Source organism: Saccoglossus kowalevskii, chromosome 21, assembly GCF_978046115.1.
Source record: "Saccoglossus kowalevskii chromosome 21, keSacKowa6.1, whole genome shotgun sequence".
Taxonomy (NCBI): domain Eukaryota; kingdom Metazoa; phylum Hemichordata; class Enteropneusta; family Harrimaniidae; genus Saccoglossus; species Saccoglossus kowalevskii.
In genome coordinates this window covers 6,195,785-6,213,795 of record NC_140661.1, presented here as the reverse complement: position 1 = coordinate 6,213,795, position 18,011 = coordinate 6,195,785, and the positions used below count along the sequence as shown (strand labels likewise).

General features: G+C 34.3%; 2 protein-coding genes across 3 annotated transcripts; one reads left to right on the top strand and one right to left on the bottom strand.

Annotated features, from left to right (window-relative positions):
- Window positions 1-1,513: 1,513 nt before the first annotated feature.
- On the bottom strand, window positions 1,514-8,388 carry LOC146729596 (juvenile hormone acid O-methyltransferase-like). The gene is made up of 4 exons (XM_085494778.1): window positions 8,192-8,388; window positions 5,190-5,500; window positions 4,776-4,914; window positions 1,514-3,934 (listed from the first exon to the last, which is right to left on the bottom strand). Exons 1-4 carry the CDS (start codon window positions 8,373-8,375, stop codon window positions 3,771-3,773), a joined length of 798 nt encoding a protein of 265 aa, XP_085350904.1. The 5' UTR covers window positions 8,376-8,388; the 3' UTR covers window positions 1,514-3,770.
- A 2,080-nt stretch (window positions 8,389-10,468) lies between these two features.
- On the top strand, window positions 10,469-17,634 carry LOC102803287 (juvenile hormone acid O-methyltransferase-like). Of its 2 annotated transcripts, none has more exons than XM_085494892.1 (4): window positions 10,469-10,547; window positions 15,629-15,939; window positions 16,209-16,347; window positions 16,430-17,634. In XM_085494892.1, the coding sequence occupies exons 1-4, from the start codon at window positions 10,511-10,513 to the stop codon at window positions 16,591-16,593; spliced, it is 651 nt and encodes a 216-aa protein (XP_085351018.1). In that variant the 5' UTR covers window positions 10,469-10,510; the 3' UTR covers window positions 16,594-17,634. The 2 variants fall into 2 exon arrangements, with proteins under 2 accessions (XP_085351018.1, XP_006824517.2); XM_006824454.2 differs by lacking the exon at window positions 10,469-10,547 and adding an exon at window positions 13,258-13,554.
- Window positions 17,635-18,011: the final 377 nt, after the last annotated feature.

The following is an 18,011-nucleotide window of genomic DNA, read 5'->3' as shown; positions in this document are numbered from 1 at the left end:
GCGGGTGTGAAGATTCTTTGTTCAACTGAAATGCTATTCACTCAGTGGAGTAACTCTGATGTATATCAGTGTACATTTTTTGTGCATTTCAGAGTATTAAAAGTACTACCCCTTATTAAATACTGTGGAATACTTTATTTTTGCTGGAATTAATTTTCACTGAAAAGGCTTTTTGGGCATTTTGTATGGAATTTATTTTCACTGATTTTTGATGAGTTTAATGTGAAATATAAGAAAAAAAGTATATTCGCTGGATTTTATTTTCAAGGAATCATCCCTTCAGCGAAAATAGCGAAAATAAATTCCAAGCAAAAATAAAGTATTCTACAGTAACTGGGAATGGACAGGGATGTTTGCTTTAATAATAGACTTGATTGCGTTTTCCTATTTGTGCACAACTCAAACAAGAATGAATCACTCCACAGAGCCATATTGAATGAGAAGGGTCTATGGCAAAATGTTGTGTGAAGCAAAGCCAAACATGTAATTTTGTCTCTACCCTTCTTTAAGGCTATTACCAGGGAGGGGGGGGGGCATTATTGTTATTTGTAAATAACCATCAGCAGAATAAAACAAATTTGGGGCTTTTTGTTGAAATAAATTTACTGGTGATGACAAATTTACATTATTGTGTTGTAAAAATCTCTAATTCTGATACTGGTGATTTATAACGCACTATAAAGGACAGTATGCCATCCTATATTCCCTAAATAAATGAATAATCTTGAAACTTAAAATATAATCTACCCCACAGAAACAGCGCCCTCAATGGTGCAGAGGGTAGAAACTAAATTCTGGGTGAATTGTTTGTGGATTCATGTTCTTTTAAACTGGACCCAAAAAATTGACATTGAGGGTGCTTTTTGGCTCATTAATGTTTTTTTGTCAAAAAACTAAGTTTTTCTAAAATGGTTTAAAAATTTATAGAATTAGAAAGATTGGCTCAACCATGAAAATGGGGACCAGTTTTTCTAGCTGCCATATTTGGAGTATACGGATATGTAGCGCACAAATATGTATAATCCAAATATGGCAGCTAGAAAAACTGCTGAATGTATTGCTGGAAATGTCATATGTTGTAGGGTTGCTGGTTATGATTTGTTTAATGTTGATGCTCCTGTCTGTAACAATTGGTAGAAAAGTTAGATTGGTTGGGACTTTCAGCTGAAATGTTGTAAAGTGGAAGGTGAAAAAAGTTAAATGAAAAGTCCTAAAACTTTGGTACTCTAAAAAAGAAATGTAAAAGTTGATTAGAATGTAGATAATACATGATGGAAGAGTCATAAAATATTGATGGAATATCGTAAATTGTGATATGAATGCTGTAAAGTTTTCCGAGAAAGTTATAAAAGTTGGGTTGGAAAGTTATGAAAGGTGGCTAAGAAATTTGATCAAAAGTTTGTGAAAGTGAAAAATTAATATTAGTATAAAAAGTTAAGATAGAAAAAGTGATAAAAAGTAGCTCAAAAGTATTATTGTAATATTGAAAGTAAAAATATAATTAGATATATTATAAGATGATTGTCTATTGAGTTTATTTTTATTTCATTCAATAGAAATGCTAAATGCTAACAAATTTGATGTAGTGAGTGACGTATATTCTCAACTAGCACAACCCAGCATGTTAAGGTACCGGTAACTTAACATTTAACAAGTTATTTAATAAAAGCTAAGCAAAAAGGAAAAGAAAACTACAGCCCTCATTCAGGCATGTCCAGTGAGTTGAAAGGCATGAACTGAAAATGCACATTTGATACATTTGAGTACATTTGATTAAAAAAAAAAAATTGAATTCGATTCTTGCCTAGAAACTAATGTTTTTAACAGTCTTAGGGAGTCTACTTCATACTCTCCACACTTTACATGTTTTAGAAATTCCTCAATACAGTAAACAAACATTTGCATAACAACACACAACACAATTTCTTACAAAGAATGACAAAGATAATAAATATACATTGCGCAGAATTCAGTCTTTAATTCATGTTAAGATTACATTAATTACGCTTCATTTTATTTTATTAACATGACTGAAACATTTTGTAATGTGACATTAGCTTTTGTAATGTACTTTACATAACTTAAACTTACTCACGTAAGTGTACAAAATCATATTAAAAAGATAAAAAACTGAATTTACGAATGTGCATTTGTCCATTAGGATTGTAGTATTAAAGAACATTTATTTTTTCTCAATGGCAAAAAAAATAACAAAATATAACAATGAAAACATATAAATGTATACAAAAGACAAAATATACTGTAAATGCAATATTAATTTGCTGATATTTAATTTCGCTATTTTCCCTAGTAAGTAAAACTTAATAAATTAAATTCACATGAACAATTTAACTCTTTGTTTTGCTGTCAAATTTGTGAACTTAAAACCTATTGAATATAGAGAAATTAAACACCAGTTGTAATGATTTGTTTTATAGTAAACAATTGTACAAACTTAGTCATTGCTTGTTAAAACATGTGACCATGGACCATGATCTTATGCTATGGAGTAAAAGTACACAAAGTTTAAATCAACATAATCAGCTGAGACAAAGGCATTTTGCACTGCACATTTTAAACATTCTCTTTTTCTAGCATCATGTCTTAAAAATTCTCAAAGCATTTTACATAATTTTACTTTATTTAATTTCAAAACAGTATACATATGATCAAACTATTGTATCAACATATATATAATTAAAAACAAATAATTTACATAATATCAATTCATTTGCACATGTCAACTATTTTGACCTGTTACTGTACCAACTTTGAAACAAAACGATCAAAACATGTTTGGGAAATGACTCCAAAGGTGTAAAAACAAAATGGCCATCAGTCGGCCATTTTTAATTTAAACCTAAAAGAAACAGAATGTACATCAGTAACTCAGCATGTTTAACCAGCATACCAAATTTGAAAAAAAAAGGAAAATGCATATCATAAAATTTTATGAAAGCAATGGCCATCTTCGACCAAATCTTGAAACCATAGTACATTGACTAGGTGTTGAGGATGTGCAAGCTTTAAAAGAAATCAGCCAAGCCATTCTGAGATACAGCTCTGGATGCAAAAAAACACAGACTAACCCATAAGTCTCCAATTTCAATTTTCCCTGCGAGCACGAACTACTAATAATTTTAAAAAGAGAAAAAAATCAATCTAAGTGGACAAAGATATGAATAACCTCATAGAAGATCTTGCTCAACTCTTGAAAACTTCAATGATTACACTTAGACACTTGTGCACAATGGACACAATTCAAATATATACAAGACCTTCTCTGATTAGTTGAGTAATCTAGTTATTTGAAATCTCATGAGTGGAGTTTTCTATGGAGGTGGCTCTAACCTATGAGCTTCCACAATTATAAAAAATTAGAAAATAAGTTTAAAAAAAATATGACTGTCATAAAAAAAATAAATAAAAAATGAGTCAAAAAGAAAGAAGAAAAGCCTAATAAAAAATTCAGCAATCACATGACGGTCTTGGCATAAATAAGAGCTGAAACGAAAAAGTCAACATTCTAACTTGCATAAAAACTGCAGCCATATTAAGATGTAAATCTATATACACAAAACTAAGTTTTACCATGCAACATTGCAAAAAGAACAGAGGGACCAGTTATGTAGGGAGATGTTATGAATCATTTTTAACTTTTGGTGATTGTATCACATGTCTTTCTAAAACAGTACATGTGCTATAAGTATCACGAAATATTAACATGTGGACGTAAATGAAAAAAAAGTCAATTCTCACTTGGAATAGTTTCACTTTCTTGCCCAAACAAATAACGAAGGATTATTATAAATCCTTGTCTCAGAACCATCATGTGAAATAATTCTGTCAAACTCGTGTAGCCAGTCTTGAAGGAAATCTTCGTGTTGATTTGATGGGATAACATTAAGCTGACCAAGAATGGGTTTAATGTAATCTATAATTAAAGAACAATAGAGTAAAAATATCAAGATTGAAAATCTACTATGAAAGGATTCAATACAATAGAGGAATTGCAAAAATATTGTTTCCATGAAAACTAGTTAATTTATTTGTCATTTATATGGAACATTTTCCTCAACATAGTATCAACTATTTGTTGAGTTTTTAAGTTTTCCACATTTTTGTTGTTCCACGTCCATTGTTAATGTACTGTAAATGTATTAATTAATTGCTGGTTTTTTATTTTTCTATTTTCATTTATAGGTAAAACTCACTAAATTAAGTCTACAGAATGCATTGTTTTCCGGCCGAGCTTGTGAACTTAAAACCCAGTGAAATTGCTCAAAACAACAAAATAGTGAAATTAAATACTAATGAAAATAAATGGTTTTACAGTACTCATATATTTTTTTTTTGAGAAACTTGATTGTAAATCACTTAACAATATTGGTTTACTATATACAGTTGTTAAGCTACTGTTTAATGGTATTATGGAACACCATTCTGGTTTGTGGTACAGTGAATCATATTATGAAAAAAATATTCTAATATATTCAGATATTCTTTGTTTTTATAGAAGTTCCACATAGCACAAGGTTAAAGCAAAACATTTTGTTTTATCACTTTTTAAAACTCAGATTTTTGAAATAATGTATATTTTGTTGTTCTTTACCAGCCAACAATTTGAGATGACACGACTCCACCATAATAATCATGGTAAAATGTTATAATTACTGACAAAATGGCCGCCATTCACCAGCATGTGCGTCCCATTATCTAATTAATAAATACTACTAAGCCATGTTAGAAATATTTCAAAAAATTATTGTCGTTACCTTTCATTTCTGCTGTCGAATTAATTGTATTAAATACGTCATCAGAATAACACTTGATGTCAGTAAAACCACACGTCTTCACAATTTCAGCAAATTCTGCAGGGTTTCCTGGATATAAATAGCGTCCGTCATTGAAACCCTTGAATCAAAACAAAATATCACAAATATAAATGTACTGTGATCACTTACCGATACTATCAATATGCTTATCTATGTGACATATGCAATATGTTTTTTTGTGTGGAAAACTGAACTGACAGTGATGCAATGTGTACATAACAAAAACCGAGAGACAACAGTGACAGTAAATGGCTGAAACTGTCACCAAGCACACACTTGGCAGTAAACTCATCCAGCAATTTACTTGACGATCTGTGACGATCATCAAAAGAAAACATAAATAAAATGTCATACCTGTAGTTGGTGTTTCCATTTTTCATGACAAGCCATCTTCATATTAGTATCATGTATTGGGCTGCTCTTGTATGCGACGTGGATTGCACATTCACCGCCATCACGTAAACACGCGTAAACATTATTTAGTGCATCTTTTTGATTTTGGAACCAGTGAAAACAACAGAACGAAACTACATTTGTGAAACGATTACTTAACTGGGGACGGTCTTCGACTAATCGACATACATTTCCTTGTATATAATCTACCTTTTCAGAAATCGCATGACGGGTCTTGGCATAATCAATCGTTTGCGGTAAAATGTCAACACCTGAAATAAAAAACAAAGATATCCATTGTTGACTCCCATGTGCGAAGCACACAATATGAGTCTTTGCAGTTAGTTTGTATGTGTGTGTGTATGTGTGTGTGTGTATGTGTGACCGTCTGTTCCACTGCTATCTCAAGAACCATACATCAGTTTTTGATGAAACTTGGTGCATAGATGCTCTGAACTTATGCGCAGATTTGATTAGTTTTTGGTAAAAATTCGTGCATAATAATTATCTAATTTGCATGATAATTAGCTAATTTTTAGCTGTTCCATGACTGTTCCACTGATATCTAAACAACCACTCATTGAATTTTGATGAAACTTGGTACATAGATGCTCTGAACTTATGCACAGATTTTATTAGTTTTTGGTAAAAATCCGTAAATATTAATTACCTAATTTGCATAACAATTATTCAATTTTCGTTTTTTTCCACTGATACCTCAAGTACTAATCATCAGATTTCAATTAAATTTCGTACATAGATATCATAGGACACTGCACAGACTTGATAGTTTTTAGGGTAATATCAGTACATAGTAATTATCTAATTTGCATAATTAATTAATTTTCAGCTTTTGATATTTCAAGTATTACATTTCAATAAAACTTGGTACATAGATACCCAAGGAGTATACAGAGACCTGATTAGTTTCAGGGTAAATGAATGTGCTTATTAATCACCTAATTTGCATAATTAATCGATTTTCAACTTTCACACTGATATCTCAAGTACTAATCATCATATTTCAATGAAACTTTGTACATGGATGCTATAGGACAATAGACAGATCTGATTAATTGTGAGTTAAAATCTGTACATATTAATTATCTAGTTTGCATAATTAACCAATTCTAAGCTATCACACTGATATCTAAAGTACTAATTATTCCATTTCAATAAAACTTAGTACAAAGATGCTCTAGGACAATGTACAAACCTGATTAGTTTGGAATTAAAATCTGTTCATATTAATTCCTAATTAGCATAATTTCTCGGTTTTAATCACATTTCAATAAAAATTGGTACATAGATGGTCTGTTACTTTGCACGGACCTCATTAGTTTTACACCCAAATCTGTTCATATTAATTTTCTGATTTGCATATTTGGTACAAGTACAAGTAATTTCGAATTATTTTTAATGTGTCTCTAATACTCTCAGCACATGGGAGTTCTTTCTAAGCTTTCTTTGCTTTGCAATGGTAATAATAGGGAAAAATCATGGTCAATTGTTTTTTTTAAGTTTCTATCTGACAGTTTCTGCACATGTAACTAAGACAATGTATTCATTCTTTTGATAGATTGGATTTAGGAGAACAAATCTAGCTCAAAACTAGGTGAAGAGAAAATGTAACTTGCAAAGACTACCATCCCCATATAATGGTCAACCCTAAATATGACATAATTGAGACACAATTCCTCATCTTGTGTATGGTAAAATGAAAATAAAAAACATTATTGTTTTCAAATTCTAATCAGGTCTTTTGTTTCTGGTGTAATTAGTATATATGTACCAAGTTATATTCCAGTCAACTCTTAAGATACCGGAGGAAAAAGATTTGACACAGACAGATAGACAGACAGACAGACAGACAGACAGGCAGAAGTAGGATCTTTTGCTTTACACACACAGGGGCCAAAAATCAGTCGTTTCCATGGCAACAGCTAAATTATTATTTTATCATTGTAATCCTACATATGATAGGAATTCGTTTGATCAATAACAGTTTTTGAATCAAGAGATGATTTTTTTTATTTTAACTTAAAAATGCCACATTCATGTGCATTGTGCAGCACAGATTCAATATTCATGTATTCAATTATTGTACACACGTTGTATTCATCGCGTGGGTCCCACATCAGTCTAGACGCGTTGCGACGACTATGATGCATTAAATGCTATCAAAAAAACATTCAGTACACCACACTGTACATATAAACAATGTTATTTGTGTCAATGGGGTCATTGACACAGATAACATAGGTCACAGCAGTGCCGGTGCCTGCACCTAGCGTTCACGCTACCGTAAAAACGTTTCGGAATCTTAACGGAGACACTTCAATGGAATAAATCACCTAACTGAAACCCCTACTAAAGAGTTACAGCTTGTATCCAGATATTGGTAAATGACGCACTTTGGTGTGGTGATACCAAGCGTCAGTGGAATAGCGTATTGCGAGGGCAACCGCGGCCGTAATTTGCGATTGATTAATATTTTATCCAAGTTTGCGTAGCTTCGGATATAGAAAGAAATATGGTATGGTACAGGTTATCGAACCTTCACCATACCATGCGCCCTTTAACCCCAAGCTACACAAACTACTAATATTATAAATTGAGTTCCGATTTGTATGCCGCTATTTCTACTACTTTAAATTCAATTCGATTAAAGCGCGGTGGTCGTCGCGCAGCGCGTGTTCGAATTTCATGTAAATAAACAATGTATTTTACACGCGGTGTATACGTCGACTACCGCCCTTTCAACTCAATTCAATTCAATTAAGTGGAGTTGCAATTTTAATCGAGTATAATTAAACTTCAATTAATTTGCAACCCTATATAAATAAAAGTTGCGTTTTAATCGACCATAGCACAATTCGCAAATCGTAACCAAATTGCAAATCGCGGTTTAGTGGTGGTTTATAGCGTTGAATGCACGGGGTTGCATAACTTCAATGCATTACCTATCACACTGCTGACATTGTCCATTTCAGCTATCGTTTTAGTCTTTTCGCCAGATCCACAACCAACATCCAAAACGACATCTCCGTCTTTCCAGTGACCATCCAGTAAAGCTAGAGTTTGCAGTGCAACATCATGTTGGAAATGTCTGTGATTGGAATACGAGTCTACCTTACTGTAATTCATGGTTAACTGAGTCGATGGCCTATATAGTGTGACAGTAGGAAGTGACATCACAGTTCAACGGCCTACACGTTGAGGTAGAAAGTGACAGGGTTAGGGTAAACCGCGAATCAACAAACCACGAATGAAATGTGCATCACCATATACTGCAACGACTATTTTTTTCTTAATTATTACTGTCGATCATTCAGAGCAAGCATGCGCAGTTCAATATACGCCACCATTTTTAAATATTTTTTTATGATAGTAAATTTTCTTATAAACGATACTTTAAACCTCGGGCTCTAAACAAGCCTTTCACTATATGACACCTTTCACTATATGACACCTTTCACTATATGACACCTTTCACTATATGACACCTTACGCAACCCTTGAATTTCTCTCCAGGTATTACCTAATCCTGAATTATTACACCGTGTTGTATGTAATTTAATTGATATGGCGAGACTATTACAAACCAATTTTACATGCCTGGGTGACACATCAAGACTGGACACGTGCAACTGGACACATGTGCCCAAACTGGACACATGTACCTAGATGACACTCAAACTGGACACATGTGCCTATATAACACACAAACTGGACACATGTACCTAGATGACACCCAAACTGGACACATTTGCTTAGATGACACCCAAACTGGACACAATAGCCTAGATGACACTCAAACTGGACACATGTATCTAGATGACACCCAAACTGGACACATGCACCTAGATGACATCCAAACTGGGCACATGTGCCTAGGTGACACTCAAACTGGACACATGTACCTAGATGACACTCAAACTGGACACATGTGCCTATATAACACACAAACTGGACACATGTGCCTAGGTGACTCCCAAACTGGACACATGTGCCTATATAACACACAAACTGGACACATGTGCCTAGATGACACCCAAACTGGACACACGTGTCTAGATGACACTCAAACTAGACACATGTGCCTATATAACACACAAACTGGACACATGTGCCTAGGTGACACCCAAACTGGACACATGTACCTAGATGACACTCAAACTGGACACATGTGCCTATATAACACACAAACTGGACACATGTACCTAGGTGACACTCAAACTGGACACATGTGCCTAGATGACACTCAAACTGGACACATGTACCTAGATGACACCCAAACTGGACACATGTATCTAGATGACACCCAAACTGGACACATGCACCTAGATGACATCCAAACTGGGCACATGTGCCTAGGTGACACTCAAACTGGACACGTGTACCTAGATGACACTCAAACTGGACACATGTACCTAGATGACACTCAAACTGGACACATGTGCCTATATAACACACAAACTGGACACATGTGCCTAGATGACACCCAAACTGGACACATGTGTCTAGATGACACTCAAACTAGACACATGTGCCTATATAACACACAAACTGGACACATGTGCCTAGGTGACACCCAAACTGGACACATGTACCTAGATGACACTCAAACTGGACACATGTGCCTATATAACACACAAACTGGACACATGTACCTAGGTGACACTCAAACTGGACACATGTGCCTAGATGACACTCAAACTGGACACATGTATCTAGATGACACCCAAACTGGACACATGCACCTAGATGACATCCAAACTGGGCACATGTGCCTAGGTGACACTCAAACTGGACACGTGTACCTAGGTGACACTCAAACTGGACACATGTGCCTAGGTGACCCCCAAACTGGACACATGTGCCTAGGTGACACTCAAACTGGACACATGTACCTAGATGACACTCAAACTGGACACATGTACCTAGATGACACTCAAACTGGACACATGTGCCTATATAACACACAAACTGGACACATGTGCCTAGGTGACTCCCAAACTGGAACACGTGTGCCTGGGTGACACCGAGACTGGTGATTCGTTGATTCGAGCTTCGTTGATTCGTGAATGCAATTTTAACATATAAGCCATTGACCTGTGATATAATTTAAATAAAGGTCATGAACTCAGTCTACCATGAACTCCTAACACAGAAATGCCCAATAAAATGTTGCTATGCAAACCCTAACTTTACTGGATGGTCACTGGAAAGACGGGGATGTCGTTTTGAATGTTGGTTGTGGGACTGGCAATGAAACGATAATGATAGTTGAAATGGACAATGTCAGCAGTGTGATAGGTAATGTTTATGCAGCGCCGTGCGCTGGCTATACGCCATTAATGCAGACATTTGGTACTATCTTATCAGGGCATGATTTTGAACAACCAACATCTGGATACACGCTGGCTCTCTCTGGTACGGGTTTCAGTCAGGTGATCAATTCCCTTGAAATCTCTCCTTTTATTTTCACAAACTCTCTTTACAATCGAGTAAACGCAACGCGTACACATAACTGTGTATATACTAGTACTGCTATTGTTGTGAATTAAGTTATCTGTATCAATGACCCCATTGACACAGATAATAGTATACTAATGCTGTGTACTGAAGGTCGTGCGTTCAAATCACGCACTAAGTGACTAGGTGAGTTCACACCGTCCCAAATAAGGTTTCAATCCAATATAATATAGAGATAAACCAGTATATCGATGGATGAGTTACGTGAATTGTAATCATATCACTGCTATGTGTGTGCCTGGTGACAGTTTTCGATATTGAGTGTCACTGTCTCTCGCTTTTTGTTATGAGATACTGTTGATATATATATATAGTTTAATTTTCCACAAAAACATATTATATACAAATGTTACAAAGATAATTTAGGTAATAAGTTATTAGGTTCACCAGTCATGATGTATTGTATTTTGTTATTTTATATATCATTAATATCTTCTAGTGAATAGTTTGCAATACTTATTATTGTGTTACCGTGCTCTTAAATAAATGTAATACAACCACCGAAAGAAAAATGGTTTCATAATACCTCCGTACACGACTATTCCTTCCGTTTTTGAGACATGTTATAATGAAGCACTCTGGGCGCACAATATCAATTCGATTAAAAATAATTATGCCCAGCACAATCACTACATACCCACCTAAATACAATATAGAGGTGCAGATGGCATTAGAACAATCTAAAAATTGAAGAATGTTAAATCATAAATATTTTACTAGTTTTTGGAACATTACATTATGCAAAACATTAATCATGTAAAGTTGGTTTTTACTATCACGTGTGGATGAAATGACCTGTTGTGTTATATAATATGTTAATTAAAACTCTAATGAACAAAAGTAGTATTAATTAATGACCATTTACATTTATGAATTCATTATTTAAAATATATTTTGAATATGTATTCGACCAGTTCAAAGGTTATGCATCCATTACCAATATTAAGGATGGCATTTGGACAGTGACTGAAAGTCGGACATCTTGATTTTTTAAGTCTTGGAGAAAAAGTAGGCAAGGTTGACAAATAGTGTAATTTGGGGTAAATATTTAGAATATCTCTAATATCTTCTTTTTATAAGGTATAATGATAATTCAATCCCATATTCACCTGAAAATAAATGTCACTGTACTTCAAGAAAAAACGGAATAGAATTAAAACACATAAGCATCGCCAAAACAAATCATAATCAAACATACGGGTATTTGCTGACACTCAGAAAATTGTATGTGATTTATTTACTAAATTAAAATTCCAAAGACAAACAAAACACAACTATATTATCGATGTTATTGATTGTATGAGCACATAATGGAATGTTTACTTTGAAAACGGAACCAGACTTCATGTCAATTGAAATCAATACTGTTATTAAGCATATTTATTAATTAATTATTAAGCATATTTATTAATTAATTATTAAGCATATTTATTAATTAATTATTAAGCATATTTATTAATTAATTATTAAGCATATTTTAGAAGTTTTCCGAGGCCATGTAACCGAGGCACATGTGTCAAGTCTTAGTGTCACCAAGATGTGATTTTTTTCAGATGTGATTTACAAATCTGTAATTATTGTAAAAGCCCAAATTTTAACACATTGCATCAAACATTCATCTGAATATTTTCTAATGATTGGGTCATTAAAGTGCTGTTCATGTTTACATTCATTCGCGCTACATTAGTACATGTAATTAGTAATGTCTCTTTCTTGTATTCGTTGTCCAGATCGTGAGTGTGCGTCTTTACGTAAAATTAAGTGAATATTGCTATAGTCAGAGGACCACCATCGGCCTAGGGAGTTGTTTTTACAAAGAACATAACTTTCAAAACATATTTTGTATAAAGAGAAAGTTGGCAAGGTATTACGCTATATGTTGCATCTTGATTGAAACAGAAAACCATTTTCCATGCGATAGTAAACTAGTGAAAAAAGCTGTACGTGTTCGATGAACGCGCTAATTTACTGAAAGATACAGGTAATTAAAAACTACTGTTTGCGGCATTTCATTGATAAATATTTCCATATTCCAGTTACAAAAAATATACACATAAAGATGCATTCACAAACAAAAATCCAAAGTTATGCACATTGCATCTTTAAATCAAGATATACACGCACAATCCGATTCCCTGGACTCTGTTTTATTGCCACGCGCTCTCTATAGGCCAATTAAAATATTTAAAATGTTAGACCCCTTCCACGATCCCCTGATGTCACCAGGCACATGTTTTGTTACCACCCACACACACACACACACACGTGTCTAGTATTTGTGTCACCCAGACACACGTGTCTAGTATTTGTGTCACCCAGACACACGTGTCTAATATTTGTGTCACCCAGACACACGTGTCTAATATTTGTGTCACCCAGACACATGTGTCCAGTATTGTAGGCGGGTGTTACATAAGGGTTGGATTTAGAAATATAATGTCACAGATGAAAGAACTGTGAAATGGTATTCCTTATGTTTGTGCACACTTGAAACAACAATGATATCTGATAGTACACACAGCTACACACAACACAATGTACATGCAGTGTGCGAGTGTGATGTCACTTCCTTTTTCAAAATGTAGGCCACGGACTCAGCATAGTATGAATTACATTAAGGTAGACTCGTACTCCAAACACAGACATGTCCAACATGATATTGCCATGCAAACCCTATCTTTACTAGATGGTCACTGGAAAGACGGGGATGTCGTTTTGGATGTTGGTTGTGGGACTGGCGACGAAACTAAACTGATCGCGGAAATGGACAATGTCAGCAGTGTGATAGGTAATGTTTATGCAGCGCCGAGCACTGACTATACGCCATTCAATGCAGACATTTGGTACTATCTTACCAGGGCATGATATTGAATAACTAACTCCTGGATACACGCTGGCTCTCTCCTTCTCCTCTCTGGTAGGGTTTGTAATAAATTCTCCATTCAGATCCAGAAATACTTTTTACGACCTAGTAAACATAAGGCCTATGATGCCTTCTTTTAATTGACCCCGCTGGCATACTATATCTATATGCATCAGTTCGTATAGTAAAGGTCGTGCGGTCACATTACTAACTACTAGTAGATGACTTTGTAATCTATCGTTTATAATTATCGCCTTCAGAATCTGCCTATTTTCACTCATGGGTTCAAAACACTTTTTTGCATGACCTCTCTTCTTTCTCGTGTTAAAATGATGTTGCCTTGCCGAAAAAAATAGATGTTGGTTGTGTGTATACGGAAACTGTTGACACTGGCAATATAACGGAAACTGATAAGATGAGCTTTTATTTACAATAACAAACACCCAAGCTGTAGAGACAACTGATTACTTTAAGCAAGTAATGCTATTGTTCACAATTGCATTTAAATGGCCAATGGAAGCCAGCTTGCTGTGCTCAGTTTTTTCCTTCCAATTTACGTCTAAAATAACATTAGTACTCCTTTTTTATCCGTTGTACTGAACGAATACACTAAAAAGTGATGTCCCGATTATTAAAAATATATGAAAATTTTACCAGATCTCCCCTGTTGCTACCTTATATAAAATACACAGACACTATTTTATAGTGCAATCGGAAGGAATCAGTCAAAAGCTACAAATTGATGGACACCCATTCACAATAGAAACACTGTATACGAATATTGTGTATTCGCATCTATTTGCATAAAAGCAATGAAACGTGGTACATGCGTGAATTAAAAAGACACTAATTATTATGTGCATATTAATAAGCTATTTTGCATCTCCAAAAGGCTGGAGTAGAGTGTGAGACGTGCATACCACTTGTAACACTTCATCTGATATGACCATGCACTATATGAGTGGTTGCGTTTCGAATATTAGTACAGTGTTCACCCGTGCAGCAAAATGCCACATATTGATTTTAACCCACTGTTTTAAACAACACTTATGAAACGGTCTCAATCCGGGTTAGTTTAGCTCAAAGACAAAGGGCTTGCCTCGATCCAAACTTCCTTTTTTTCTTTAAATTATCAAAACGATCCGCTCGACTGTAAAAATGGGGGTCAAACCATCGGCGCATACCCGTATACTCAACTATTGGAGTTTAACCCCGAGTTGAGACACTTGTGAAAAAGATTTTGAGCTTAAATCAACGCCCTCTAACGGTATACCAAATAGAATCGGCTAATTATTCTACAAGATGACATTATTCCTTTTTGGAAAAATCAGAGCATTCAGAGCACTTTTACCATGATGGATGGAATGCCACGAGGCAAGATTATGCCGTATTGTGGGCCATGGCATTTGAGAGAGGGTTTTTTTCGTTCAACAATTTAAATTAAGTCGATTTCTAACTTTCCACACATTCAACGCATGGTGGCCTGAAACACGACTTATACGATTTATACTAGTATACACATCTGTTAGGTTAATATGGAAGGTCGGTTTACCCCACTGATAATGAATATTTACAAAGCGCTCGCACCCTACATTACCCGGTACATATGAACAAGATTTCATGTATTCATTAGATAGTAATTCAGAATATTAATATTGGACCGCAAAAATATTTCATTAAAAATACAACACACGGGGCCACAGTTGATTTTCATTTTACGTCATTATTCTGCTGTGTAACTCAGTTGATAACATTCTAATTTGAAAGTGAAAACGAATGCTAAAATAACAGGGTAGCACTTCGCATTTTTGAATTCATGGCGGGTAGAAAGTTGTTCTCTTAGCTAAATTTGTGTCTCTAAATCCAATCTATCAGACTAATTACACGTTGTCATAGTGACATGCGCAGTAACTGACAGAGCGAGACCTAATGAAAAGGCAACTGATCATAAATAGTCCCCATTGCAAATAATGAATAACTTTGCCTACTATTATTTCAGGTGTTGACATTTCACCGCAAATGATTGAGTATGCGAAGACGCAACACGTGATTTCTAAAAAAGTGGAGTACATACAAGGAGATGTATGTCGACTAGTAGAAGAACATCCACAGTTAAGTAATCATTTCACAAAGGTTGTTTCATTCAGTTGTTTTAATTGGTTTGAAAATCAAAAAGACGCACTTAAAAATGTTTCCGCGTGTTTAAGTGATGGCGGTGAATGTGCAATCCATATGTCCTACAAAAGCAACCCAGTACATGATGCTAATGTGCAGATGAATCGCCATGAACAATGGAAAGACCAACTACAGGTATGGCATTTTATTTATGATCATGTTTGTTCTGACAGTCACAGGAATCACCCAGGAGTTAATTGACAAGTCACATGTATTGTAATCCACCATATTACTGCTATATGTGTGCATGGTGACATTTAATATCACTGATCATGAATCACTGTTGCTTTTTGTTATGCGTAAATTACAGAACACATATATTTCAGTTTTCCACAAAACCCACATTCCACACAGTGCTGCTAGTTCGATGTACTGGTTACATTTATATTTTGTTATTTGTCAAGGGTTTCAATGACGGACTTTATTTATATCCGGGGAGCCCCGCAGAATTTGCTGAAGTTGTAAAGACATGTGGCTTTACTGACGTCAAGTGTTATTCTGATGACGTAATAACTAAAATGCATTCGACAGAAGATATGAAAGGTAACACACGTACACATTGTCATATTGTGACAATATTTCCAACATAGCTAGAAGAATTATCTATCTATTCTATATTTTCCAGATTCCTTTAGAGCCATTCTTCGTCAGCTTAATGTTATACCACCAAATCAACACGAAGATTTCCTTCAAGACTGGCTTCATGTATTTGACAAGATTAATTCTCATGATGGTTCTGAGACCAGGATTTATAATATTCCCTCACTATTTGTTTGGGCAAGAAAGTGACTTGTTGACTAATCTATTCAAGTCTGCCCGTAAATATTTAGCAATACTTGTTATTATAATTATGCCAACAACAACAACAACAACCACCACATACCTCAAACACATTACAGAGGCGCAGATAGTATTAGAAAATTTCAAAAAATGAAATCATTATTATTTTATTAGTTTTTGCAACATTACATTACAACATAAATTATGTAAAGTTGGTTTGTTACTATCCCGTGTGGATGAAATGACCAATTCAATAACAATGTTAATTAATACGTCAATTATCATTCCAATGAAAAAAAACCATTAAATTAATTATTTTTTTCAAATATATTTTTGAATGTGTTTTCTTGTACAGTTCAAAAAGTTATGTTAAGTACATTGCAAAAGCTAAGAATGAAATTTAAACAGTGAATGAAAGTCGAACAATCATGATTTATTTTTTAAGTCTTGGAGAATAAGTAGACAACGATAACAAGTAAAGTAATGTGAGGTAAATATTTAGGATATTTTCAAGAGATATATTTAATATGATGCTATGAGAATTCAATCCTATATTCCCATGACAATGGACGTATAGAGGAATAAAATTAAAACAATTTTTTTCGTACACATAACCATTGGTCAAACAAATCATAATTAAACATTTGAGTATTTGCTAGCACTCATAAAAATCTTTGCTTAAGACTATCATGACGTATGTGATTGATTTACTAAATTCAAATTCCAAAGACAAACAAAACATATATTAAAAATGTTATTGTATGGTTACATAATGACCGTTACTACCCAGAAACAATGTTTACTTTGAAAACGAGACCAGACTTCAAGTCAATTGAAATCACTAAAAGTCACTGTTATCATTATTAAGCATATTTTATAAGTTTTCTGAGGCCATGTAACCCAGGCACATGTGTCAAGTCTTAGTGATACCAAGATGTGAATTCTTTCAGATGTGATTTACAAATCTGTAATTATTGTAAAACCCCGAATTTTTACATTTTACATCAAACATTCATCTGAATATTTTCATTAAAGTGTTGTTCATGTTTACATTCATTTGCGATAAATTAGTAATTATAAATCCAGTATTCATTGCTCAGATGGTGATTGTGCGTTGTGCGTCTTTACGTACAATGACGTAAATATTGCTAAGGTCAAAGGACCACCATTTACTGAGAGAGTTGTTTCTACAAAGAATGGAGAAAATGAAAGCCAAGGGCCTAAAAGCAGAGAAAGAGACAGTTGACAATAGCAATAAGTATTTGAAGCATGTTTACATTTTATACATTTCGCATTAAAACAGAACACCATTTTCAACAAAATACTACACATTAATAACCTAATAAAAATAGCAGTATTCGTTGGATAAAGTACACTAATTTACCTATACATACAGGTAATTGAAAACAAAATATTTCAATGTTCCA